The sequence below is a fragment of the Tenrec ecaudatus genome, chromosome 10 (assembly GCF_050624435.1).
Source record: "Tenrec ecaudatus isolate mTenEca1 chromosome 10, mTenEca1.hap1, whole genome shotgun sequence".
Lineage (NCBI taxonomy): Eukaryota > Metazoa > Chordata > Mammalia > Afrosoricida > Tenrecidae > Tenrec > Tenrec ecaudatus.
The window spans coordinates 49547307-49574811 of NC_134539.1; the positions used below are offsets into that span (position 1 = coordinate 49547307).

Below are 27505 nucleotides of genomic sequence, written 5' to 3' on the forward strand. Positions count from 1 at the left end.
ATTTCTTTTTTTATTATTCCACTGGAATTAGAGAGTATTTTCACCATGTTACTGTCATGTCAATAAGAGCTCTGAAAAATCTTTGTCCTTATTTATTTGTGGTAGCAGGATAAAGAAGACATCAGCAATATAAAATCCTAACTGTAATTGTGCATACTCAATTTTAGTGATTTTTATGCCTGTTTGCTTTCCCTTACATTTCATAAATTAAAGACTTTAGCGTAGTTTCACTAGAAATTAATTTCTAAGTGATAATTTGTACTGGGTGAAGTAGCAGGCCCATGTTTAGTATTGATCCACTCAGAACAACTTTATCTAACTGAACTTTTATAATGACAATTCATTTTATTATACCTTTTTAGATAGCATTTATAATGAAAGAATTTTTGTTTTATAGAACATTTGTTACAAAAAAAATCTTGCCAAAAACCATTACAATTTCTATGCATTGGGTAATATTCAGTGACGTCATTGTTGAGATTTTGCATGTTGTCGAAGGTGCTCTCGTGTGTGTTTGTGTGTGTGTGTGTGTGTGTGTGATGGTTATGTAGACGTGTCAGCCATTGTTGCTACCACTCACTGTGGTCAAGCTGAAAAGCCGTGCCATGAGGCGGTGCCACTCAGCACTCACTAGTGTGTGGTTTACAGAAGTATGTGCTTCATTGTCTAGTATTTTGGAGCCACCAGTTCGTGGCCTCTACAGAAGGAATTATTATTGTAGTTGTCAAGTGGTGCCAAACTTGAATGTCTTGTTTTGTCTGTATAATCAATTCTAGGCCAGGTCTGCTTTTCTGTCACACTTTCCCCCAACTCTTTGAAAGGAGAATGTTTACAAAAAGTGCAAACAAGTGCGGCACCCGATGCGAGTTTCCCTCTAGAATACAGACCCCTTTGTTTGCCCGCGGAGACTGGCCTAGAACAACCGTAACAGCAAACCTTCCCCGGTCGTTGTGAGAGCGGGCCGTGTGACACTAGAGAACTATCAGGTGCCTACGCTATTTTTGTCGGTGATCGTAGCTTATTTGAGTTACACTTAAAAATACTTCATAATTTTATTTATGAAGTATTTTTCATAATTTTATTTATGAAACATTTAAAGGATAGTTGGAATCTCCATTCTCAATGATCAACTTTTAGAGTTCATTGGTCTCAGAGAGACCTACTTATTGTGACTCAGTCGCTTTATGGTCGTCAGGATTTTGCCATGTCCGTCTGTCTTTAACTCTGGTTCCTGGCGTCTCCATCGTTCCTGTGCGACTCCCAACAAAGCCGGCAAGTGGAGAGAAAAGTTCTTCAGTGGATTAAGTTGCCTGCAGTTCGCTAGAGTGGAACTGGGAGGAAATTCCATTGTACTCTCGGTATACACACATACTTTTGGAATGGAAGGAAAAGTGTTAAAAATGTTGAGAAATGAAGGCTGCTTCCCAGAGAACCTTTTTACACCAACATGCCCAAACCCCTCACTTATCACTGCGTCTCTATTTTGTGTGCTGAATGGGTTTATAATGACAAGAGCCCTCTAATAAAGGGACAATCTCCTGAATTATCCAAAGGCTTTGTGTTTCTGTCAGATACATAGAGTCAGCCAATGCTGTATTTGGAGACATTGCCGCTGAAATTGCTGATTTAATTCCAAGAATATTAAAACTAATTCATCAAAGCCCCTGCCACTTTCTGCTCAAGAAAAAGGGAAGCGGCTTTTAACCAGCAGTCGCTTCTCCAGAGCACGCTTTTAGCACTTGCCCCCCGTGGGGTGATCAGCAATAAGGAATGACCATTTTGCATGTGTGCACTGACCTCCACAGTCAGAAGTCGCTTTCTTGTTTCTTGCACCGGGGGTGTTTTAGGCAAAGCTATTGAACCTAGAACCTTTGGGGGAACCAGCGAGTACACGGTGATGATTGCTTTCCATTCGACACCCTGCACTTGTTTATTTCAGTCTTGCCCTTGGATGTAATTTCCTCGTATGACCATCTGTACATGTCTGTCTTGAGGACATGATGCCCAGGGCGAGCCATTTTTAAGACAAATTCTACCCTGTTTCCCTGAAAGTAAGACATCCCCCCAAAATAAGACCTACTTACAGTTTTGCCTCTTGCTGAAATATACGGCATCCCCCTGAAAATAAGCCCCCCCCCCAAAGCTTCCGTGACTCTAGACTCTGGACCATGGTGGCGGGTACCGCCATGCAGCTCGCTGTTGGCCGCAGTGCAGCCGGAGCAGACAGGAAGTGTGGGGTCTCTTTTAATAAAACAATCAACAACAAATGTGTACCGTATTCTTCATGGAAAAATAAGATATTCCCCTGAAAATAAGACGTAGCGCATCTTTGGGAGCAAAATTAATATAAGACACTGTCTTACTGTCAGGGAAACGGTATACATATTAGGTATCTAGTTTATAAACTGCTAGTTTGTTCTCTTCTTACTGCTGAGCCTACCCTAAGAGTTGTCAGATGAAGCCCGTGGTGAGCAAGAGTTTCTCCCGTCTGCATTGTCATCTGAAATGTAACCAATGTCCCATGGGACTGAGACCCGATGAGAGAATGAGTGCAAGAACTTTTAGAATCAGCAGAATCCATGTGCACAATCATTTGTTTGTTAAAATGAAGATTTATGTATATGTGGTTTAACAGAAAGAAAGTTGTCCAGCTTAAAATAAACAAGTCTTTCTACTTTCTCATAATGAATACGAATGTTAATTGGGAATAAAAATAACAGATTTATATGTTTAGCCAATATAACTTAAAGCTTAGAAGCAGATTAGCAACAGTTACTACGTTGAAATAAATGAACAAATAATACAGCAGTATTCTGTGGGGATGCTCACCTGCCTTTTCACTGTTTGATAGACTGTCATGTTTTATTTTTTAAATTTTTTTGCCACTTGACTTTTAGCTGAGTTACATGAAAAAGCACACATGTGCCTGCTTCACGTTAACCACACTTTTAAACTTTTCTTTTAAGCTGCTACAATTAAGATTTGTGAAAGAGAGGAGAAAAGTGAGTGGAAACTGAGGGGAAATCATGTGAATATGTCAAGATGAATGACTATGATGCTCTTGGTTAATTAATCCTCTGCCAGTTAATGTGTATAATAATGTAGTAGAATGTTTCTGTGTTAATAAGAGTCTAATGTTGGCTTTGTTTTCTTTGGCTGCTCACTGACCTTTTACACTAAGATGTGTTTTCATCTATCAACTCACTGTTTTTGCTTCATATTTGAGTACTTGTGCTTTAATAAAAAAAATCTAGTTTTATGTCCCAATAGTTATTCCATTGTGTGTATAATGTTTGCCTCTTGTGTAGTGTAATTTTCCCTTGTTTTCAGTATGTGTGTTGGTACAGCCTAAAACGTATGGAAATACGGAAAACGGTCCAGTAAAATCAGCTCGGAGGCATCAGTGATGTCGCGATAATGAGAGCATGCTTTACACACAGTATTTTGTCTGTATTTGAGGATATGACCAGTCTTCATTAAATAAAACGTTTTCTACAAAACTGACTGATTTTGTAGTTGTAACAAGCAGTGGGTAACGTATACTCTGAATCAAATTCTGTGGTCCTGGGCCCAGTGTCTGGTCATGTGCGTTGTATTGTTCCGTAGAGATGTAAAGCTAGTGGCATGTGTAGATGAGGAGGTTTCAAAAAGTGATGGAAAATGAAATAGAAAGATAATGGAAATGTCCCATAAATTTTAGAAGCCTTTCAAATCCTCTCTCTCTCTCTCTCTCTTTCTCCATCTGTATAGAGACAGAGAGATTGATTGATTCCAAGCAAATGACCCATGGAATTGTAGATGCTGGGATCTTTCAAAATCCATGGTTCAGATGGCAGGCTGGAGCCTTCTCCTGACTCATGGCTGCAGATTCTGATGAATCCATAATTGCAGGTCAGATGACAGGCAGCTGGCTTACAGGGCTGTGGGAGCTGGCGAGTCCCCGAATCTGCAAGCCGTGCGGCAGACTGCTGGCTCGCGTCCCAAGAACTGGAAGTCGGTGAAAGGAGGATGAGTGAACGCAGGGTCGGGGGAAAAAGCTTTGCAGAACCCCCATATACACTGAATGCAACACTCAGGAAATTCCCCTTCGATCGCTTAATGAAGCTAATGCCGGACACTCAGCGTTAGTCAGCATGGAGTCCACGAGCGCCCCGTGTGTAGCATTATTTCCGACCGCTCAGGAGGGAGCCGTCCTGGAAGAGGGAGCCTTGCACCTCTTTCACAGGATACAAAAAGCTATTGGAAAGCACCTAAAGATGAAGTAGCCATTGCTTCTTGAACCGCCAGACCGACCGTTCTACTGATGCATCAAGAAGCCACACAGCACACTGTGACCTTGCCCTCGGCCTTGTCTGAAAGTTCAGTAGGCTACTTACTTCCAATAACTCCCTTGCCCGATGCTTTTAAGTAGGTGCCAACATCATAATCAAATAGACGTTGGCTTCTACATTTGTGGGAACATCTTTTTATTCGAATGTGATTCTCCCTGCACCGTTCAGTCCATTTAGTGCATTTGCCAGTGTTCTTTGAGCGGATAGGCTCAAATAAGTTGGTTAATTCCAGATAACTCTGTTGTAGCACTAATTTTTTTTAATTGGCCATTTGATTGGGGCTCTTAACAACAATCCATACATCAATTGTATCGTGCATATTTGTACATATGTTGCCATCATTTTTTTCTAGACAATTTACTTTCTATTGAGCCCTTGGTATCAGCCCCTCGTTTTTTCCTTCCCCACCATGACTCCTTGATAAATTATAAATTACTATTATTTTCTTCCTTTAGAAAATCATTTTATTAGGGGCTCATACAACTCTTATCACAATCCATACATACATCCATTGTGTTAAGCACGTTTGTACATTTGTTGCCCTCATCATTCTCAAAGCATTTGCTTTCAACTTGAGCCTCTGGTATCAGCTCCTCATTTTCCCCTCCCTCCCCAACCCCCTTCTCTCACGAACCCTTGATAATTTATAAATTATTGTCATATCTTACACATTTTCTGACATCTCCCTTCACCCACTTTTCTGTTGTCTGTCCTCCAGGGAGGAACTTATATGTAGATCCTTGTAATTGGTTCCTCCTTTCTACCCTACCTTCCCTCCATCCTCCTGGTATCACCACTCTCACTACTGGTCCTGAAGGGATCATCCGTCCTGGATTCCCTGTTTCCAGTTTCTATCTGTACCAGTGTACACCTTCTGGTCTAGCTGGATTTGTAAGGTAGAGTTGGGATCATGATAGTGGTGGGGAGGAAGCACTTAAGAACTAGAGGAGAGTTGTATGTTTCATCATTGGTACACTGTACCCTGGCTAGCTCGTCTCCTCCCTGTTACCTTTCCATAAGGAGATGTCCAGTTGCCTACAGATGGGCTTTGGGTCCCCAGTCTGCATTCCCCCCCCCTCATTCACAATGATATGATTTTTTGTTCTTTGATGCCCAATACCTCGTGATCACACAGGCTGGTGTGCTTCTTCCATGTGGGCTTTGTTGCTTCTGAGCTAGATGCCCGCTTGTTTACCTTCAAGCTTTTAAGACCCCAGATGCTGTATCTTTTGATAGCCGGGCACCATCAGCTTTCTTCACCACATTTGCTTATGCACCCGCTTTGTCTCCAGTGACTGTGTTGGGAAGGTGAGCATCATAGAATGTCAGTTTAAATTATTATTATTTTCATCTTATACCTACCATTGTCTCCCTTACCCCATGGTTTCTGATATTCATTCCCCTGGGTGGGGGCGGGGGGTTATGTGTCGATTATTGCAATTGATTCTCTCTTCCTCCCCACCTTCCCCCTACCCTCCTGGTATCGTTGCTTCCATTCCTATTCCTGGATTCCTGTGCACAAGCTCCGGTCTAACCCGCAATGAAAGGCAGTCCTGGGGTCGTGATAGTGGGGGTGAGGAAGTCTCAGGGAACCAGAGGACTATTGTGTGCTCCATCGATGCTTTCCTGCTCCTGGCTGACTCTTCCCTTCCCTGTGACCTTGCTGTGAGGGGATGTCCCATTGTTTATAGATGGGCTTTGGGTCTCTGTCTCCCCTCATTTTCAACAATATGGTTTTGTTTGTTTGTCATGGGTCTTCTGATGCCTGTTACCTGTCCCGACACCTCATGATCACACAGGCTGGTGTGCTTCTTCCATGTGGGCTGTAACACCAAAGTTATTTAAGGAAATGTGTTTTAGAATAAAATTTTCTCTCATAGCCGATTATTTTTCAGAAATGTATTTCTTTCACCTCTGAGTAGTCTACCAAAGTAGATTTTACCTACAGGAAGCAGAATATTCCAAATAGAAACAACTGTATTTTAATATAATGTATTTAGTTTGGCTAAACCTTTTTATAATTTCCTTGATGTTGTCATAGAAACAAAGAAGCTGCCTTTAAATATTAAATATAACAAGTTTTACTTCTCTGGTATTAGAATATTATAATTGAAGTTGAGTGATAAAAATTTAGTATTCACAAAATATTTTCTCTTGTTAAAAAATTTGTTTTTAAAATAAAAAAAGTTTGTTTTTAATTTATTTAGAATTACCTTTCCCCAGAATATTTCAAATGGCTAATATGTGTAAAATAATTAAGGTTGATGATATATTACCTCAAAAAATGATTTTTAAAATAAATACTGAATTTTGGGGCAAACATCATTAGGCTGAACTAAGCTATTATTTTTAAAAATAGACATGAGGCAAACATTTGCTTTATTAAAATGTATAATAATTTCTTACCATGAAGGCAGTAAATACTCATTGCAAATGTTAGTTCATTGGTAAACACTAATAAGATGGAGGATGGGAAATAAACACAGGAGTAGCACTAGCCATAGATAACTACTTAACACATTGGTGTTTCACTAGGGTGTTCATGATCTACCTATAGTTGCTGTTTTGTAGTTTTTTAAAAGATACCCAGAGCATTTGAAAGCAAGGCTGATGTGATGTATTGTTAACAAATGTTCATTGCATGGGTGCGCCAGGATCTATTTTGTAAATGCTGTTAGTAGTTACTCAGGTTGCTCCTAAGTTTTCAGGTACATAAATTTGCCTTAACGAACATCCTTGAGCATATATTTTTGTTCATGTTTTAATTAAATCCTTAGGCTAAGTTTCGGGGGGGGGGGGGAAATTCCTGGTTCAAATAAAAGGATGCTATTTTGTTTTGTTTCCTTATTTTCCTCTCACATATTCATTTTTCAGAGGTCTAGTGATTTTTATACCTTGCAAAAATGTATATTGTAAAATTGGAAGTAAACGTCCCACAGAGGTAATTATTAACCAAGGTGATATGTACCCTTTATGTACCCTTCCAATTTTTTCCATGCAATTATAAATAGTTCATTCTTTTATTTTTATTACAAAAATAATCATGCTATGCATAATTTCCTAAAGCAAGTGGATTTTTTTTTGCCCTAATCATTTTTTTTTCATTTTTTACATTTTATTAGGGGCTCATACAACTCTTATCACAATCCACACATACATTGTATAAAACTCATCCGAAAACTCCCTGCCCCAACCACTCTCAAAGCATCTGCTCTCCACCTAAGCCCTCTGCCTCAGGTCCTCTCTTCTTTTTTTTTTTCCCCCTCCCTCCCCGCTCCCTCATGAGCCCTTGATAATCCACAGATTGTTATTTTGTCATATCTTGCCCTATCCGGAGTCTCCCTATTTTTTTTCTTAATAATAGATTGTGGACCTATTTGCATGCTAGCATGTAGGAAAAGCTAGCCTAATTTTTAATGTCTGCATATAAATATATGTATAATTGTTTAGTCATTCCTCTGCTAATGGGTCTTTGGTAAACATCTTTGTCCATTTATCTTGATACACAGTGGGTTTCTGCATTTAGCTGGAAAGCAGATTATATCTACCTCCCCCCAATTTATACAGTATGGTCAGCGTTGAGATATGGACCTTTTTATATTTTGCCAATCTGATAGGTGAAATATATTTCGTTTTCATTATAATGCCTGATTAATATTAATGCGTTTTGTTATTTGTGTTTCTCCTGTGCTTAATACCCTGTCATTTCTTGGCCTATTTCCTACTGAGCTATCGTTTTCCAATTGATTTTTAGAGCTTTCTATATGTCTTTTGTTATTTTAAAATTTTGAAAGCATTTTCTTCTTTTTAAAAAAAATCATTTTATTAGGAGCTCGTACAACTCTTATCACAATCCATACATACATCGATGTGTCAAGCACATTTGTACGTTTGTTGCCCTCATCATTCTCAAAACATTTGCTTTCTATTTGAGCCCTTGGTATCAGCTCCTCATTTTTCCCCGCCCTCCTCATTCCCCCTCCCTCATGAACCCTTGATAATTTAAAAATTATTATTATATAAGCATTTTCTCCAGGTCTTTTTTATTCTTTATTCTATTTTACTTTTTGTCTCTTGTCTTTTTTAATTCATTTGATATAGAATTTAAGATTTGCAAAGTGTAAGCCAATCTCAATCTATTTTTATACCTTCTGAGTTTTATTTCCTCGCTTCCAAAATCATGAAAAACATTTCCTTTTCAGAGCAGCTTTTTAGAAAAGGAAACGTTTGAATGGAGCTGCAAATGTGTGTGTGTGTGAAAGGGGAGAGGCTCTGGATTGGCTTTTGTGCTTGTTTTCTAGCTAGATAACCACTTATTCACGGCGCTTGTTGAAGAGCCCGTCCTTTGGACACTGGGCACTACTGTACAGTCGATTTCACATTTACACGCGCATTCTCCGGACTTCCTTCTGTGGGATTGACTGCTGTCTGTTTCCTTGCCAATAACTTGAATAGTTTAAAGTCTATCCCAACTGAATTACGGTAGTATTATTGTACAGGTTTGTATCACTTAGGACCAAGCCTCCCAATTAGTTTCAAATTTCCCTACCTTGGGCATTTATTCTCTTATGTAATTAGAACCAACCCAACAAGTAGCCACAAAAGCCCCCCACCCCCCAAAACAACAACAACAACAAGGAACACCTTGCTGTCAAGTAGATTTCGGACTCACAGTCACCCCGCAGTTCAGAGAACTGCTCTGTGAGATTCCCACGGCTCTCTGTCATTAAGGATGCAGCATGCCTCGTCTCTCCCACAGAGCAGTTGGTGGATTCAAACTGCCAACCTTTTGATTAGCAGCCAAGTGCTTTACCCGATAGGCCACCAGGGATCCTTAATCGCAAAGGGGTTTTAATTAGAATTGTATTCAATTTAATTAGAATTGCATTGAAGATTACTCAAAGCGATTAAACATCGCTGTGAGCTTTCCAAGTACAGGGCATGCATGGTTCTTGGATTTCTGTTTGAAGTTTTAACTGTAAAGGTTTAATATTGAATTATGCAGACAAAGAATTAGCATGGAGCTTGATTAATTTTTGTAAAGCAGATATATTTCCGTAGCAGTATGCAGATGCAGTCAGGACATCAGGTGTGACAACTGTATTGGCCAGAGCCACCTGTGGTGGAATTCGATGGATGTCTTTCTCAGTACATGCATCTTGTAGCTGGCTTCTTCTGCTTGACATGTTTGTGGGGTACACCTATGATTTGGCAGGCAGTTGATTCTGGTAGTCCATTCCTTTCTGTTTCGGAGTATTACAAATATTTCATAATGTTAGATCCATCCTGTCGTCGAGTTTAGGGTTGCTCTCATGTTAGGCTGTTCAAACGGTGTGAGTGTCGTCATGCACACTGCCTTTTGGTGCACATGCATGCATGCCTCCATTCGCTCGTATCTCTAGTCCATGGTACAATTGCTGCTTCATGGAATAGGCCTATGCTTCGCTTTAGTTGTTGCTGTTGTCTTTGAAAGCTGACTCATGGAGACCTTGTCCTTGCAGGTAGCATTCCACTGGGTTTCCAAGACAGACTTTGGTGAAGCAGGTTGCTGGGCCGGTTGTCTGAGGCACCTTTGGGTGGGTTGGAACCACCTCCTTTCAGCAGGCAGGAGAGTGTGTAATATTTGTACCATGCATGGAGTTGGTCCACACAGCCAGTTCATTTCCAAAGGACTTGATACCCTCCCAAGCTGAGTACAGAGAGATCTGTGTTGTTCCATCTCCACACACACACTTGGTCTTTGTCGGTGTTACTTCTTAATTTTAGTCATTGGCTCGGTGTCATTGTGATTTGTATTTTTCTGGATGATTAATGATAAAGTATGATTTCAGTGCACTTTTTGGCCACATGTATTGCTTCTTTTATTCAGTGCTTCTCAAGTTTTATCTATTTCAAAATTAGATTATCTTTGAATTGATTCACCAGATAAAAGGACTGCATGTATCTTTGATATTTGCCTATGATGTAGCTTGCCTTTTCTCTTTCTTCCTAGATAACTGTTTTTGTTTTAATTATAATGAAATCCCATTAATCAGTCCCTTCCATGGGGCTTGTTGTTTGGTGCTGAGAAGATGGTTCTGTCTCAGAAAGACCCGTGGATAGCCGCGCGTACCACTCCCAGTCCGTGCCATGCTCACAACGCCCTTGAAAAATGTGGGCTACCTGCAGGTCATAAAGATGCTGTTTTCTTCTGGAAATTTTAGTTCCTTATTTTTCACATTTAGGTCTATCCTCCAACTGGCATTTTATGTGTGTAGTATGAACTAGGGGTTTAATTTGCTTACATTTTGTTTAGGTCTTTTGTATTTATGAGATGTGTTGGCCCATAATTTTCCTTTATAGTTCTTGTCATGTTTTTTTATACAAGAGTTATATTGTCCTAAAAGAGAAATTGGATAATATTTTCTCTTTTTCTATTTTCTAATAGAATTTTGTCTGCTTGGCCTGGTTTGTTCTCTAATGTTAGAAGATTTTGCCAGTGAAGAGCCATCTAAAACCTGAAGTTCATTATATGAAAAGATTCACAGTTATAGATCCAATTTCTTTAAGGGACTTGATACTATTTAGATTTCTTTTTTTTTTTAGAGTTCAGTTTGGTTTATTGAACATGTTACAAAAGAGGGTTTAGTCAACAAGACCAAAACCCATGTCATCATCAGATTCTTAAGACTCTTCTTTCTTGGCTTCCACTTTCTCCTCAGCTGGGGCAGCAGCGGTGGCAGGTGCAGGTCCTCCGGCGCCGGCAGCTGGGGCAGGGCCACCAGCCCCAACATTACAGAGGAGGCTCCCGATGTTGACGTTGGCCAGAGCCTTGGCGAACAGGCCGGGCCAGAAGGGCTCCACGTTGACGCCCGCGGCCTTAATGAGGGCGTTGATCTTGGCCTCCGTGACGGTCACCTCGTCGCCGTGCAGGATGAGGGCCCAGTAGATGCAGGCGAGCTCGGAGACGGAGGCCTGGTGCGGAGTCCTGGGCTGGCGGCTGCCGGGCGCGGTGCTAGTCGCCGGATGAAGTGAGGGCCTCACCCCAACGCGGCCTTAGCTTCCTCGGAAGGACCGAGCACCTTAACGGCAGCTGAGGAAAGAGCCTATTTAGATTTCTTATAGCTTGTTCTACTGCAGTAATTTTTTCCTAAATACTTGTCCTCATCTCTAAATTTTCAAGTGTATCGGCATACAACTTTCATAATCTGCTCATTTTAATATCTGTAGTGATCACCCCTTTTCAGTCCTGGTGCAGTAATTTGTGCTTACTCTTACTTTTTCTTACTGTAACAATTTTGACAGCATTTCAAATTTTGGGTTTTTTTTTTCCTTTTTTCTCTAAATTTCTTTCCTAGCTCATAGACTTCTACCTTCATTTATATTATATCCTTCTGCATAAAATATATATAAGTATAATTTCTTGGGATTATTAGTTTATAACCATAAACATTTATCATTCCTTTTGCTAGTAAACTGTAGGTGATTTGCTACACAGAAATGTATAGCCAGGAGCATCAAGCAGAGAATCAACCAGTACCATGGTTCAGTCGTGACCCACCCAGTGGTGGCCTCACATGCATCAGAGCAGAACTCTGCTATAGGATTTCCAGGAGCGGGTTTTGGGGAAATAGAGTGCCAGGTCTTTTTACCAGGACAGCACTGGATGAGCTCAAGTAGCTAAAGTTTCAGTTAGCAGCCACACGTTAGCCATTTGTGTCTTGTTCTTTATTAATGAATGCCATCTTATTTGTGGTATTTGTTGTTATTGAATGATAGCCACTGTGAATGAAAATTTGTTGAACACGTTATTTTCCTCTAGAAAATACTTACATTTCCTCTATCAAGTGAGTAAGCTAGGCAGGTGATCTTACGCTGGTTGAGACTGATCTGTTTCCAGTTGCCCCCACTCTTTGAGGTAAGCCCTTCTTGGTCTTGAATTCACAGTCCCTGAATTACAGAGATCACTCCAGAGGTACAGCCAGAGAACTCCTTTTCAGCAGTGTCTGCCTTCAGCGTGGTGTCTCTGCAGCTGGCCTGTGCATGTGGTTAGCAATTCCTGGAAAGGAAATTGTGTGCAGGATGTTGGCTCATTTCTCGAAGGTTTCCTTGCCTCGAGGATCTCGCTTCAAGTACTGGCTGCTTGGATCCTTGTAGATAATCCTTCTGGGACTTCTTGGCTGCTCCTTTCTGTTTGGGTTCTGGATCCTGAGCTCCAAGTCAACATGTGTTCTAAGAAGAAAACAGGGTGACCGTGGAGAATTTCCCTTCCTTCGGGATCTTTGCCTCCAAGTCGCAATAACTGGTTGTTCTGTCCATTTGGTCCAGCGTTGTTCTCAACAGGACAGTACGATACCAGCTAACCGCATCAGTCACTGAGTGGAAGCCCTTCTCCCATCATTTTAAGTTTCTCACACATCAGACTTGCTTCTTTAGCTTTAATTTTTTGGTTTGTGTGTTTGTTTATCTGCCCAGCATGTTGAGGGATAGATTATAGGTGTCATTTTTTTATATTACTTAATTCTTCTGTTGATATTCCTTTATTTGCCTTCTTGTTAGACAATTCTGTGTCTTCTTGTTAGACAATTCTGTGTAACAATTCTGTTACATTTTATTTTTACCAAGCAGATTTAAACATGTTTTTAATATTAAAAAATATCCATATCAGTAATCACTTCTCTAATTTTCCTTCTCTGTTCCCCACACTACTCAAACAGGGTAAATCAAAATAATATCTTTTACATCTCTCCTTCCATTCTCCAATATTTTATTGGCATCAAGAGAATTGTGATTCAAAATTTTATTTTTAAAATGCCTCTTATATCTTCACAGACATTTCTCAACAGTTATGTTAAGCTTTATTGCCACATTCCCATTTAGTATTTAAAAATAAAGTTTTTGAAATAATAGGGCCAGTTGATTTTCACCGAGAGATCCGTGTCCTTTCAGTGGGGACAAAGCCATTCAACAGATGGTGTGGGGCATCTGGATCTTCATATGCAGAAGAATGAAGTTGGATCCATACCTCATGCCATTTATGAAACCTAGCTCAAAATGGTCCAGTGACCTAATATATTTTTAAAATCATTTTATTGGGGGCTTGTACAATTCTTATCACATTCCATCCATCCATCCATTGTGTCAAGCACATTTGTATATGTATTGCCATAATCATTCTCCAAACATTTGCTTTGACCTAATATATTAACTAAAACCATAAAACTCTAAGGAACTCCAAGGCAAAGTTTTTGACTGTGGGTTGTTAGATATGATACCAGCAACAAAAGAAAAAAATAGAAACCTTAGACTTTATTAACTAAAAGATTGGGTACTTTTTCAAGAAAATGAAAGGAAAGCCTACAAAATGGGGCAGGATATTTAAGTATATATCGCTGAGTTAATATCTAGACTATGCAAGTATAAAGAACCTGTCCCGCTCAACAAGAACAAAAACCCAATTTAAAAATGGACAAAGACGTGAATAGACAATTCTTTAAAGAAAATATACAGATGGCCAACAAACACATGAAAATGCTCAGTCATTAGTCATCAAGGAAATAGAAACCCAATGAGAGACCAGTCCACCCTCACTAAATCCAAAACCAACCCTGGCAGTTACATCATCTCCTGTCACCTCGAGCGAGGTGGGGAGTCCAGCCTGTCAATCAGGTCATAGCCAATGAAGCCTTTGTGTGAACATGACCTTCTTCCAAGGATTCTGGGAACTTCTTTCTTCTTCCTTGGAGGTGGGACCCCCTTTCTTTCTGCTACACACTCCTGTTGACAAGCCACATGGAGCCACACTGATCCCAGCCAGAGCCCTGGAGATGCATCCACTGCCATTGGACCCACAGGACTTACCGTATACTGGCCTGTGATCTCCCTGCATTCAGCATGAAGAGGAATTAATGGGCTAGTATCAGACGTGTGGACTTGATCTGGACTGGGCTGGGGTGTTTTATTGATGCATAATTGCTTCTAGATTTAAAGTTCTCTCACATATGAATGTCAATGAATTGGTTTCTCTAGTCCAACCTGGACTAACACACAAACCCATGGTCATTAAGTCAGTTCAGACTCATAGAAACCCTAAAGAGAGTTTCTGAGGCTTTGTGAATCTTTATAGGCGAATATAGCCTCATCTTTCATCCAGTGAGCATCTGGTGAGTTTGAAAACCCAGCCTTGCCGTTAGCAGTCCAACACTTCACCTGCAGGGGGTGGCTGCTATGAAAGCAGACTGAAAATAAGGTGTTGGTGAGCATGTGGACAAACTGGACCGTTGTGCATTGTTGGTGGGGATGGAAAACACATTGACTTGCCCTGAAAAGTGGAATCTGGAAGTACTGTGACCCGGCACCTGAACGCAGTGATGAAGAGGTAGCAACAACCTACGTATCCAGCAACAGATGAGTGGATAAACAAATTCTGGTAGATTATATCTATTACAATGGACTCTTATTCCGCCATAAAAAGTAATGACGTTTTAGCCTTGATGAACCTTGAAAACACACTGAATGAAATACCAGACACAAAAGGATATATATCGTATGATCTCACTTATATAAATTAGCTAGAAGGCATATGAGAAGAACACATGTGTTTTAATGGTCACTAGAGCCTGAGAGAGTGGAGACTGAGAAGATCTTGCTGAAGAACTGCTGAGTCTGTTTGGGGTGATAGAAAACTCAGATGACGGTGCTGGTTGTTGAACCTGGTGAGTATAATTAGCATCACAAAATTGTACACTCAAAAGTGGCTAAAATGGAAAATGTTTTACCACAATAAAATTACTCCCCACCCCTGCTTTACCTTATACTATATCTTGTAATCTCTATCTTGCTCTGTCTTTAACTTATTTTTCTCATTTTGTTGGCAAATATCTGTGATTTTTTTTTCTTTCTTCTTTTTTTTAAGAATGGATGCCTGGCTGCCACTTCTCCCTAGGTGGACAGTGTCTGCTTTGTCTTAGGACTGGCACTGGGGACTCTTCCCAGGTCACAGAGCACCATGTTTGCTGTCCTCCCCCCCCGCCCCCCCGCACACTCGAGACCCAGTTGTCTTCTTCCCATATTGGGTTTTCCTCTTGTGAAGAAAAGTGTAGAATGTTCTTTGTTCTCGGACTCTAGAAATTCACCCAGGTATGTCTACTTGTGTGTCCTTTCAGGAGGTCTGTGACATCTATGAATCCTGACACTAAAGATTCAAATCTCTCAAAAGCTTTCTTATCCCCAACTCAATAATTATATTCTGTTCCTAGCAACCTGTGCACTTTTGGTCCTCCGTGCAGCTTAATTTCAGAGTTGTTTGTTCTTTTTTTTCCTGTCCTTTAGAGACAATTCCTTCAGATCACTCATCTGCCTCTAGCCGTGTTCATCCTGATAGTCGGTCCCGCAATGAGGTGTTGCTTTGTCTGTTTTGAGGTGTTTTATGAAGTGTTTTCTTTCCATCATTTCCAGTTTTCAGGACCTTTCTTGCTCTGTTTCTCTTTCCAAGGACGGCTGTTCTTGTTTTAAGGATCCAGTGCCCTCTCACATCTCTCTAGTGATGTGTTTCTGATACCGTCTTTGGTTTTCTCAACGAACTCCATTTTCCAGAGGTGTGGTTGGTGGGAAACAGGAGCGATTGTTCTGCTTGTGTTTCCAGGTAACTTTCATGCTGTTGCCTTTCCTGCGCTGCCGAGCGAGACTCTTCTCTGCTTCCATGTTAAGTGAAAGGCTGGTGGGTCAGCACTGATAGCAGAGAGAAGATTTTCATAGACATTGTAAAACTTTCCTGTTTGGTACACCCGGACAGAGCTCATTCCTGCAGGTTATAATGGTCATACTCCCAAAGTAGGCTTGCTTCAGAGTGTGTGTGGGGCATCAGGACGTTCTTGGAAAAATCCATTTCTCCAGCAATATGTGAAGCCCCCTCACATAAGCTAGAAACAGGCTGGGAAAGTGGAAAACAGGGGTTATGTATTTAATCAGTGGCGGTGGCGGTGTGTCACCTTGGAGATAGTGGACATGCAGGAATTTGCTTTGCTGTTGTTTGCTTCTCTTCTGGGCTCATAGGGCTTCCCCTGGGGCCAGGCCCCCTACTCTCTCTCGGATGCCAGGGTGGCTTTCCACCACAGGTTTTCCATACTGTACACAACTACGCTTGCTGACAGCTGTCGGGGAAGTACATAAATGGTACCACATCCAGAGAGCAGGTCCTCCTTGTTCAGATGTGGTCGCCCTTCCCTTACCTGCCACCACCTGAGAGCCAACCCCCTGCCTGGGCACACTAACATGGCGTCATTTCAGTGACTCGGAAATTTTGCCAAGAGATGCCTGATATGGGGGCGGGGTGTCTTCAAGCAGTTTGTGGAAAAGAAGAGTTGCCTTTCGTTCCGTTTCCCATTCCCTTTCTAAAGCGCCCTCAGTGCGTCTTCCTTCGGCATTCCCGGGGTGCCCTCTGTGAGCCCCAACCTCGTGATGGTCCAGAGCTGCGCTGTAACTTTTTTTTAATGTATGTTCTTATTCATTCTGTAGGCAGCAATATGAAAACAAATTATTAAGCATACTACAAGAATAAGAAGTAGCTTATTAAATGTCTTTTTTCCTTTTTATTATTAGGAGTTAGTACAGGGATCATCCCACAGTGCAGTCACCACAGGCAGCATTGTACGACGGCGCCCACACGCAGTTCCCAACACTCTTCCTGCCTGGGCTCCCTGATATCATTTCCCTTTCACCACCCCCCACCGCACTCCCACCCCACGGTACGCACACACACACACACCTGCCCCCAGAGACCCTTATTCTAGTTGCTGTCCCTGCAGCTTCAGCAACCCTGAGTTTCACAAGCTGGAAGACATATAACAAAAAGTCCAGGGGGTGACCCCAGTGACATAACACAGCTGAGAGAAACCCCAAGAGGAACAGAACAAAAAGTGCCGAAACTGTTGAAAGCCACATGAGTCACTTTTCTGGAAGAGCCGGCCAGGTGTTTCTCCCAGAGAGCCGCTGGGCAGGGGTGAACTGCTCCCTTCGGACTGGCAGGGGACACTGAGCCATCCCACCACCGGCAGTCCCTGACTCCTGCAGTCGCCCGCCCCGCCTGTGTCCATGTCGTCAGGCCAGCACAGACTCTTGGGGACCCTGTGCACAGGCTAGAGCACTGCCTAACCCCCGCCTCATCCTCTCTGTGAGCCTCCTAAAAAGTTCTTCTGCGGTCCCGTACCACGAACTTCCACCAAGACGCTCTTTAAGAGCACTTTCATAGCAAATACATGTAATCCTTGAATCCCGAAGGAACAGCGGTGCCTGGCATTCAGTCCTTTCCCTCCAGTTTCTCCCGGAGCGCACAAGCGTTCTCCACCCACCTGTAAGGATTTGGGCTTCTGTTCTCAAGCGCAGGCTCTGTTTCATGATTAAAATGAATTTTTAAAATGACATGCTTTAAAGTCATGGAATTGCTTACTGTAATAAACGGAGTCATCTAATGCGAACTCACTGCCCTACCGTCACTTCCTACTCATGGCGACCCCATAGGACAAAGTAGAACGGTCCCCATCGGGTTCTGAGGCTGAACCTCTTCCCGGGAGCAGAGAGCCTCCTCTTCCTCTCGCGGAGAGGCTGGTGAATTCGAACTGCTACCCCAGGGCTAGCCGCCGGCTAGTACTCTGCCCACCTGGGCTCCCTCGGAAACCCCAGAGGTGGTCTGAAAATAGCAGGTTTAGTCGGCCTCGCCGGATGCCAATCTGAGTGGATTTGCAGGGGCGGGAGAGAGCGGTATATTTTTCTTTTGTTTTTTTATTAGAAGTTCATTTTATTGGGGGCTCTTACAGCTCTTATAACAGTCCGTGTATCAGTTGTATCAAGCATATTTTTACCTATGTTGCCATCATTCTTTTCTAGACATTGACTTTCTATCGAGCCCTTGGTATCAGCTCTCCCCACCCCCAGTATATGTTTCCTAAGCACAGTGGGCTAATATCTAAATTGCATTCCTTATTTAAAATGTCATATCCTGTAATGCCTGATTCCTGTGCTTTGGTGGTGAGTGCAGGGAGCGGGAGAAACACGGGTTCAAACCCCGACATTGTACTGAGTAGCTCCCTGGCTTTAGGAAAGCCTTGGGCTCAGCTCCCAGAGGAATGCCTTGGAAAACACTGGACAAAGGAGGATTGCCACATACTTCAGTGTATGAACCTCAGCCTCCTTACCTATAAAATAGGTGTGCCAGTGGGGTTGTTTATAGATTACCAATAGTTTTTGTAGGATCTCTTTACCTATAATAGGCACTCAATTAGTGCTGGGCATCATAATGATAAATCTTGTACTAGAATTACATTTTATTCATATCAAGCCAGTCCTACAAATCAGACCAGTGACGTACGTTTATGGGGTACAGAGAGGGCCCGGTTGCTTCAGATGCTGTTTCCAGCAATGCGTCTTCCTCTCTTGCTGTCAGTATTTATTAAAGCAGATCGTGGGTCTGGAATTAGAGTTCCGATTGGCACGTGGACCTCAGGGCGAATCCTGCGGTTGTGATAGGTGAGTAAGCCGTGTGGTGTGTGTGTGTCCAGGTGCAGGCGATGCGAGGGCCCGTGACGTCCAGAGGCGCTCCTCAGTGGGAGAGGTCAAGGGGGAGGCGAAGCCAGTAAAGTGAAGCCAAGTTTCAGAATCACCTCGGTGATTGCATTGGCTTCCATCTTGCTTTTCCCGAGACCTGGCCAGCTGGTCCCTGTCTGAATGCAGAAACCTCCCAGAGAAGGCCAGCGGGCTTGAGTCCAGATTGGCAAGGGTTTTCCTGGAGTGGAACCCTGAAGTGGTCTACTTTACAATTTCTTTTCTGTCCAAAGACCACAAGTTCCATCTGACCCAGTTCACTCTAACTTCAGTGGGTCACAGACTGGAAGGCAAGGGCGGCTGACGGGTCGGCCTTGATTGTCTCCACAGCAAACCGCAACCGCGCGGGTCACGTTGAGGGAGACCAGTGTTCCATCTGAAGGAGGTGTCGCCGTGTGTAGCCGGGTTTCTCTCCCCTGAGAAGGCCTGCACACTTCTGGAGTCTCCCTTCCTCTTCTCCCTGTTTGTATTCTCACCCTTCCGTTTGGATGGATGCTAAGCCAGTGGATGGACTGGTTATGGAGTCAAGATTTAGTCTCTCTTTCTCCATGTGTGAGAAGCATGGTACCACCATGGACCATGCAGCCAGATGGCACGTATGAAAACTCCCCTGCCCAACCGTGTCTGCCTCCAAGAGCCTGCAACTTGGCAGAGCCGTGCCAGAGAGGTTCTGAGCCCACAATCTCTGTGAGCCGCAGCTGCCTCCTCTTTCTCTCATGGAGCTGCCACTGGGGTTGAACCACCAAGGTTTTGATTAGCAGCTTACTGCTCAACCCACTGTGCCACGAGAATTTCTTCCAACTGTATGTAGTATGACATGGTGCTGCTTCATGGGATAAGGGTCCAGAGAAGGGATGTAGAAATTTTTCCTCTAACTATTTTGTTCTTGTTGCTATTGATGAAAGTGCTATACATTTTTTCCTAGTGAAAAAGTGTAGGTAGAACATCCTTTGGGTGTTTTCCACATCCATTTTTCCACCCACAATTATTAGGATAGCTACATTACTCTGTCTGTTAGTACATATAGCAAAGTTGTTGGGATTAAATTCAGGATTACTGCATTGATTCCTCACTGGAAATATGGTTCCCTACTTTATGTATTCTTATATGTCGTTCGAATTTCATGTCCTTTTTTTAATAATCATATTTTAGGAGTTTTTAAAATTGATCCCAAGATGTAATTCTCTACCAAAAAAAGGGAATGGCAAGTTATTTTAATACCTTTTATTGTTTTTGTTTCTAGCTTATTCTACTAAGCTCAACAAATTTCCTGTATTTAATATTAATGATGACTTGAATGATCTGTGTACCAGTGCAGTGAGTCCAAATACTACCAAAGCCACGCGGTACGCCCTGAATGTGTGGCGTTATTGGTGCATGACCAACGGGCTCAAAGACCACATGGACATCACCAAGGTAAGGCGATCGCGAGTTCACTCCTTCTTTCGGCCAGCTTCCCCGAACGCCGTCTCAAATGCCAGGCACTGTGCGAAGTACGGCGGGAAACACAGAACAGCTACTTTCTCTGCCTGGAGAAACTTTGAGGAGACATACAACAGGAAGGGAAATCATCAGAGTAGAAGACAGAATTTAATCAATGTTCTATGAAGTTATAGATGAGAAATGTCTGAACGTTCTAGATGGATAAATTAATTTTAGCTTTGTGAGATTAGAGAGCTTTTAAACCGTGTTTTAAGGACAAGGTGGAATTGTAGATGGAGAGGACGGGCGTCTTCTTGCAAGGGTAAAATTTTGAGGCCATGGACTCAACTAGTTACAGCTGGGGCTTTATATATAGGTATAGTGGTCAGCCCTTAAGGGCTGAGCTAAAATCTTGTCATAATTGGGGAACCACTGACATTTTTTTAGCATTAAAGGAGATCATGCAAGTATATCAGGGAAATTAATCAGCAGTGAGTACTAAGCACTGGCGGTGTAGTGGCTAAGTGTTGGGCTGCAATACTAATGGTCAGCCATTTGAAACCACTGCCCCCCCTGAGAGAGAAAGATGAGGCTTCCTATTCCTGGAAACCCACCCGGGCCGTTCTACACTGTCCCACAGACTCGCTATGAGTCACCGTCCACTTGATAGGAGCAAGTTGAGTTGAGTTGACTGGGCATAAGGAGAGTCCTGGTGATACCATGGTGAAAGTGCTCCACTGTTAACTAAACAGCCAGGGATTTGAACTTAGCAGCTCCTCCATGGGGCCCCGAAAACGTAGTAATGTGCTTCCATAAAGATTCACCGTCTTAGAAACCCTATGAGGCAGTCCTGTTCTCGCCTGGAGAGTTGTGATGAGTCAGAGCGACTCGGTGGTGGTGGCGGTTTGGTTCTGATGCGGTTTCCGAGCAGAGTCGTGAGGCGCTCTGGTGGCAGGGGGGCGCCACATTGGACTGTTCACTGCAAGGTTAACAGTCTCGGAAACCCGTGGGGCAGTTCTACTTTGTCCTGTCGGGTTGCTATGAATCAGAATTGACTCAATGGCAGTAAGTTTGGGTTTTTGGTCCTCAATTTTTCTGTTTGTAAAATGAGCTCTTAAGATCACTTCAAAATAAAAAGACTCCTTCAAATTAAAAGCGTTTGAGGTTTGCAACTGGAAAAGTTTCTTTGATCTGTAGAGACAGAACAGAAAGATGTATTTAAATTTAGACAATCAGACAGATTGTTGTCCTAGTGGGCATGTCTAAGCATTTGGGAATGTGGGACTTACAACATGGAGAAAATGTTAAAGCTAGAGGTATATATTTAAAATTGTTATGAATAGAGGTTTCTAGGTGAATCCCTAAGGATGGGATTGCGGGTTGTGTGTTTAGGGGTTCAAGAAAAAATCAAGAAGGAAAGCCAAGTTGGGACAGTCAACATTGAGAGGAATATACTTGGAGGAAAAGTGGGAAACATCACAGGGCCCAAAAAAGTCATGTTGGAATGGGAGCTGCAAGAAGTAAGCAAACACGGAAAGCAGAGTTCTCCCTGTTGATACCGTAATGTAGGAAGGAGAGAGAGAAGCCAGGTTGATGGGATGAAGAAGCTCTGGTGAGGATGAGACTCAGAAAGGGGACTTCAGAAGTCTCAGGACAGTAGCATCTATTGGCTCCTGGAAGAATCCTGCTAATGAGTCCTAAAGGGAAACACCCGAATTTATTTGCTCGGGTTCTTTTTGCAGAGCAAAGTCAATTAGATAGGTATTCATTGGGGGGTGGGGGGGGTAAGTCATGTAAGGTAGTAACCACCATGAATAAGGGTGAGTAGAATGACAGAATTAAATGCCAAGGACTTCAGATGGCAGACCATAGACGGCCTATAAGAAATGTGGACAGGAAAAAATCATAAAAGTGAGTAATCAACAAAATGCTAATCAAAATGATCAAGCAGATCTGAAAATATGCTACTGATGGCCATAAAAGGGTCCAGAATCCCCCTACTTTAACAACTGAAAACCTAGACACAAAATATGCCATATGCCTTTCAAGCAGAACAGGCAACGCAGGTCTGTGATCCCTAAGAGAAGACAGATGAGGATACTGCCATCTTTCAGGCTTCCTGCCCGGAGACGATTTACAATCTCTGCGCAGTGTAAGAGAATCCCAGCAGCGCCCGACAGTCTCGCTGAGCTAAAGGGAGACAGAGCTCAGGCTTGTGAGATGCTGAGAAGGCTGGAGAGAAGGTCCCAAGCTCATTAAAGAAATAGGACAATATCTAGAATTCGGGGATGGAAAGCTTGCAGTTTCTAACCTCCACATATGACCAGACATCATGAAAACCAGAGACACGGCACCCATATCCCAGAGGAAAAGCCCTTTGCCGTTCACTTCATGCCAACCTAGAGGCCAGAGTTACCTTGCTGCCAGAGACAGTCAACGGGCAGATAGAGTAAACGATGACTCGCCAGGCAGTGGACGTCCGACAGAGGACATTGATCGCTGAGTGCCCCGGCCGACTGCCCTGAGAGGTTATAGACTGGTGTAGGCAGAAGGGACCCAAACAGAGCCCAGCAGGCTTGTGTAGTTGAGGCCACAGATCAGAGAGTCCAAAGACCAAAGTGGTTGGAATTTTCAACCACAGAGTACTTACAAGTATGGAGTGGAGAGAGTGAGAACACTGGATATCTGAAGATAATCCTTTTCAGATACTCCGCTGAGGACCGCGAGCTTGTACATATGATAAACTCACTCGAGACTAGGGCGCGAGCACATGAAATATGAGCAGTAGCACATACAGAGGCCTTGCCACAGTGCAGGGAACAATTAGCCCTGGACTGACCAACCGCTGTTGTGATTCTGCCCAACAAATCTTCAAAGCCAAACCCCAAATGAGCGAACTACTTGTTACCAAGTAACTTCACTGCATCCTAGGTCAAAGCTTAGGAATATTTGCCGAAATACCAAAATATCTAAAACCCAACAAATAAAATTCATAATGTCTGGCATCTAAACAAAAATTACCAGACATGCAAAGAAGTGGGTTATAAGTTATACCAGCCTCCAATAAAATAATTTTTAAAAAGAAGTGGGTTATATCTCTTAACTAATAAATCAATTATAGCCAACCTAGAATGCACACAGAATTCAAATGACCAGACAAGGACATTTTAAAACTTATTATAACTGCATTTAATACGTTTTAAAAGTTAAGTACAGGCATAGATACTAATAAAAAGAAAACCAAACATAACAACATCCACAAAGACCACCTAAAGAAATATAAAATGGTACAGCTGTCATGGAAAGTTGGGCCTTCCTCAGGAATTTAACCATAAAATCACCATCCGATGCAAAGTTCCCTTCCTGGGTGGACACTCAGAGGATTGTACATCAATGTTCATGGCAGCATTATTCACAATGGTTAAAGGGAGAGATAAAACCAGGTGACCATGGACAAAAAAGCAAAATTTATATCTATTCAATGGAATATTAATCATAAAAGGAGTGGAATTCTGATACATGCTTTAACATGGATGAACCTGGAAAGCATTAAAATGGCCCAAATTATGCTAAATCAGGCATACAAAAATTATATGTTTCCAGTTACATGAAATACCTAAAATAAATATAGAGAGGGGAGACAGGAAGGAGATTCGCGGTTACTGGGGGAATCACAAGAGCGGGAAATGGAAGATTATTCCTTAATGAGTACAGTCCCTATTTGGAATGACGGACACTTTTTATAAATAGGTAGTTATGGAAGTTGCACAATGTAATATAACATGCTCCTGAATTGTACACTCAAAAATTATTTAAGAATACCTATTTTTTATGTTATATGTGTTCTGCCACAGAAAAAATTAACCAAAAACAACAACAAAAGACTCACATTGAATTTCTGGAAATAGAACCATAATATATAAGATGAAAAATCCATTGGATAAGCACACTAGACGAGAAAACAAGAGGCATGAAGATATAACAGTAGTAACTATTTAAAGTGAAACATGGAAAGAAAATGACAATTAAAATATAATAATATCCAAGAGCTGTAGGATGCTTTTAATGTACATGTAATGGAAATCTCTGAAGAAGGAAAGAGACAGAGAGGGCATATAAAAATATTGGAAGTAGACTAGTCCAATTTTTACTAAAACCCATATAAAAATGAATAAATCTACACCAAGGCTCGTTGTAATGAAATTGCCCAAAATTGGAGATAAAGGGGAAATCTGAAAGCCATTGGGGTGGCGGTGAAGGGAAGATATTTCGTTAGCAAAAACTCCGTTGGAAGGTAGTACAACACATCTTTTAAGTACGGAAGCAAAAACAAAAAAAAGAAGCTGTCAACCAAAAAGTCCAGAGACAATATCCCTTGAAAATGAAGTAAGGTTTGTTCAGACGTTAAAAAGCGGAAGCATTCATCAGCAGCGTACGTGGAGCCTTCCACGCGGAGGGAAATGCCACCGCACGTAAGACCCACAGGTGTGAAGGCCCCGAGACGCGCTCGCTACGTGGGTAGGTGTTTTTGTTTTGTCTGTTTCTTTTCCCCCCATAAATCCTTTTAATGGGGTGTGTTTCTATAGGTGCGTGTGTTTAACTTTTTTATTGAGACCTGAGTGAAGGTTTACAGATCAGTTTTCCAACCAGTCACACACTATTTGTTTTAGGTCACTGATTGCAGTCCCCACACTGTACCCACACTTAGCCCAACCCTTGGGCTTTCTGTCTCCATTTCTCTTTCTTTCCTAACTCACTTCAACTTTGGCCTCGGGGAAATGCCGTTTTGGTCTCAAATATTTGATTAGTGTAAGGTGCGCGCTCCGAGGGCCATAGTCCCCCTGATGACTAGTCTGTGGTTGGGCTGAAAATTGAATCATGGGAGTGAGTTGATTTCTAGACATGAAGGGGTGACTAAGGGCCCAAGGCTGGGGGCTCCATCAGCCTCTCTGCTGAGTAAGCCTGGTCCTTTGTATGATTGTGAGTTTGTCCCATGTTCTTCTCCCACTCCCGGGTCCTCTAAGGCGGCCCCTTTCAAAGCAGTCTTCCTCAGTTTTCCTCAAGCTCGTGTCCCCTGGGCAGGAAGGGGCCCCGGGGCAGCCACGCACAAGCTGTTAAGGACCCAGGAGCTACCCGGCGCAGTAGGCTGTAGATCATTGTTGTGTGCCCCGCGGTGTCCCAGTTGACGTCGGTGTTCTGTGAGACACTGGTCTTGGGCCCCTGGCCCCGTGACACGTTTCCTAAAGGTGTTTGGTTATGTCTCCAAAGTTTTCATAACTTTGCCCCTGTCATGTCCTACCACATTCATGCATGTATTTGGAGCTAAAGTAAGCACAGATATCCTGTGCCCAACCTCTATGTATTTGTGGATCTGCTCCCTGCCCCTCCCACATGGTTCAGCCTGAGTGCCTGTGTGGTACCCACGTGGAGGCCGCTGGTGATGCAGGACTGAGTGGGTTGGCTCTTGCCGTCGCCGTCGCCGTCTCCGTCACCTCTGCTGGCCTTTTTGGCTAAACAGGAAGTGCTGTGATATCATTTGAAGGTTGATTGTGATCAGTTAAATATATAAACTATAAACTGTCAACAACCACCAAGAAAAACCAAAATCATTTAGCTAATTCACCAATAAAATGAACTTATACAAAGGATATGACTGATGCTGACAGGAAACCAGGATAAAGGGAATCAGACGTCTCACTATGAAATTGCATCAGGAAGCCAGAGACAACGAGGCAACCTTTTTAAAGAGCTGAAAGAGGGTAGGAACTGGTGGACTTGACAACCTAGAATTTTATGCTCAAATGAAATAAGAAAAAAAATCTTTTGTAGACAGAAATGAAGAGAATTGATTACCCGAAGAACTACACAACAATATAAGTCAAAGGATCCTCTTTAGGCAGAGGCAAAATAATACCAGACCAAAACGTGACTCTCACAAAAGGGATGAGAAATGGCAATTGTGTGCAAAAATATAAAATATTTCCCCTTATTTTTCATTTATTTTAAAGGTAACAAGTTACAGAACAATACCAATGTGTATTGGGTTCATAGTATCCATCAAGGAAAAATGTATGTCAACGGCAGCACAGGGAACAGGAGGAAGGATGAGAGATTCATTCGATTGTGTGAGAGTACAATATTTGATAGTGGATTGAAAAGGTAGAGATGTACATTGTACGCCTTAAAAGTCATTAAAAATACAAAACTGACAAATGAACCCTCTAGTGGCGGTAAATGAAATTGTAAATAATACTCAGGCCAAAAGAAGACAGGAAGAGAGAATGAGAAAAAGGGAACAAAGGGCCAAAGAGCAAGAGACAGCAAGATGGCAGAGCGAAATCCAGCCATCTTCATGATTCCATTAAGCGGGGCGGACGCAGCAGTCCAATGAGAGAGCTCGTCGGGCTGAACTCCAAGTTCTCCACAAGAATCTCATCTTGAAAATAAGACTCAGAGAGTTGAACGTTAGAGGATGAGACAAGAGGTGCACTCTACAAACATTGATCGTGAGCCTAGAGTGGCAATTAATAATAAGTGAAGCAAACGTATACGAAGGACTTGTACCAAGAACAGGAAGGACATTTTTGCAATCCAGCTATCACTCACAGCGACTCTGCAGCACAATGAAATACCGCCCTGGCCTCGCCGTACTCACATTTGTCATGTTGGAGCCCGGTGCTGCAGCCATGTGTCATGTGTCAGTCCATGTGTCATGTGTCAGCCCATCTCAGTGGAAGTCTTCCTTTGTGTCTCCCATTGGCCCACCCTTTACCAAGCACGATGTGCTTCTCCAAGGACTGGGCCCTCCTGCTGACATGGGAAGGTACGCAAGGCACACTCACACCATTGTGCTTCTAAGGAGTGTTCTGGCTGTACTCGATCCACGACGGTTTGTGCTTCCGGCATTCAGTCCATTGTGTATTTATTGTCTTACTAGTACCCTAGGAGCTCTGGTGGTGTAGGGGTTACACGTTGGGCTGCGTTCCCCACGGTCAGCACTCAGAAACCCCCAGCCGCTCCCCAGAGAAGGACTGAGCTTTCTACTCCCGTAGACAGTGACAGTCTCGGAAACCAGCAGGGGCTCACTACGGTCAGCCTTGACACAATGGCAGTGAGCGAGAGTGCCAATACCATAATTGAAGGGCATCGATTCTTCTATCGCCCTTACTCATTGT

General features: G+C 42.6%; 1 protein-coding gene and 1 pseudogene across 2 annotated transcripts in view; one reads left to right on the forward strand and one right to left on the reverse strand.

Moving 5' to 3' along the window:
• The window catches only part of KIAA1958 (KIAA1958 ortholog), a 171141-nt gene that overhangs the window by 124239 nt on the left and 19397 nt on the right, over positions 1 to 27505 (forward strand). For both annotated transcript variants that reach the window (XM_075560328.1, XM_075560327.1), the window contains one exon: positions 20152 to 20324. In XM_075560328.1, coding sequence (XP_075416443.1) covers positions 20152 to 20324 — 173 coding nt within the window. The remainder of the gene's footprint in view (positions 1 to 20151; positions 20325 to 27505) is intronic.
• On the reverse strand, positions 10956 to 11478 carry LOC142460183 (large ribosomal subunit protein P1 pseudogene; annotated as a pseudogene).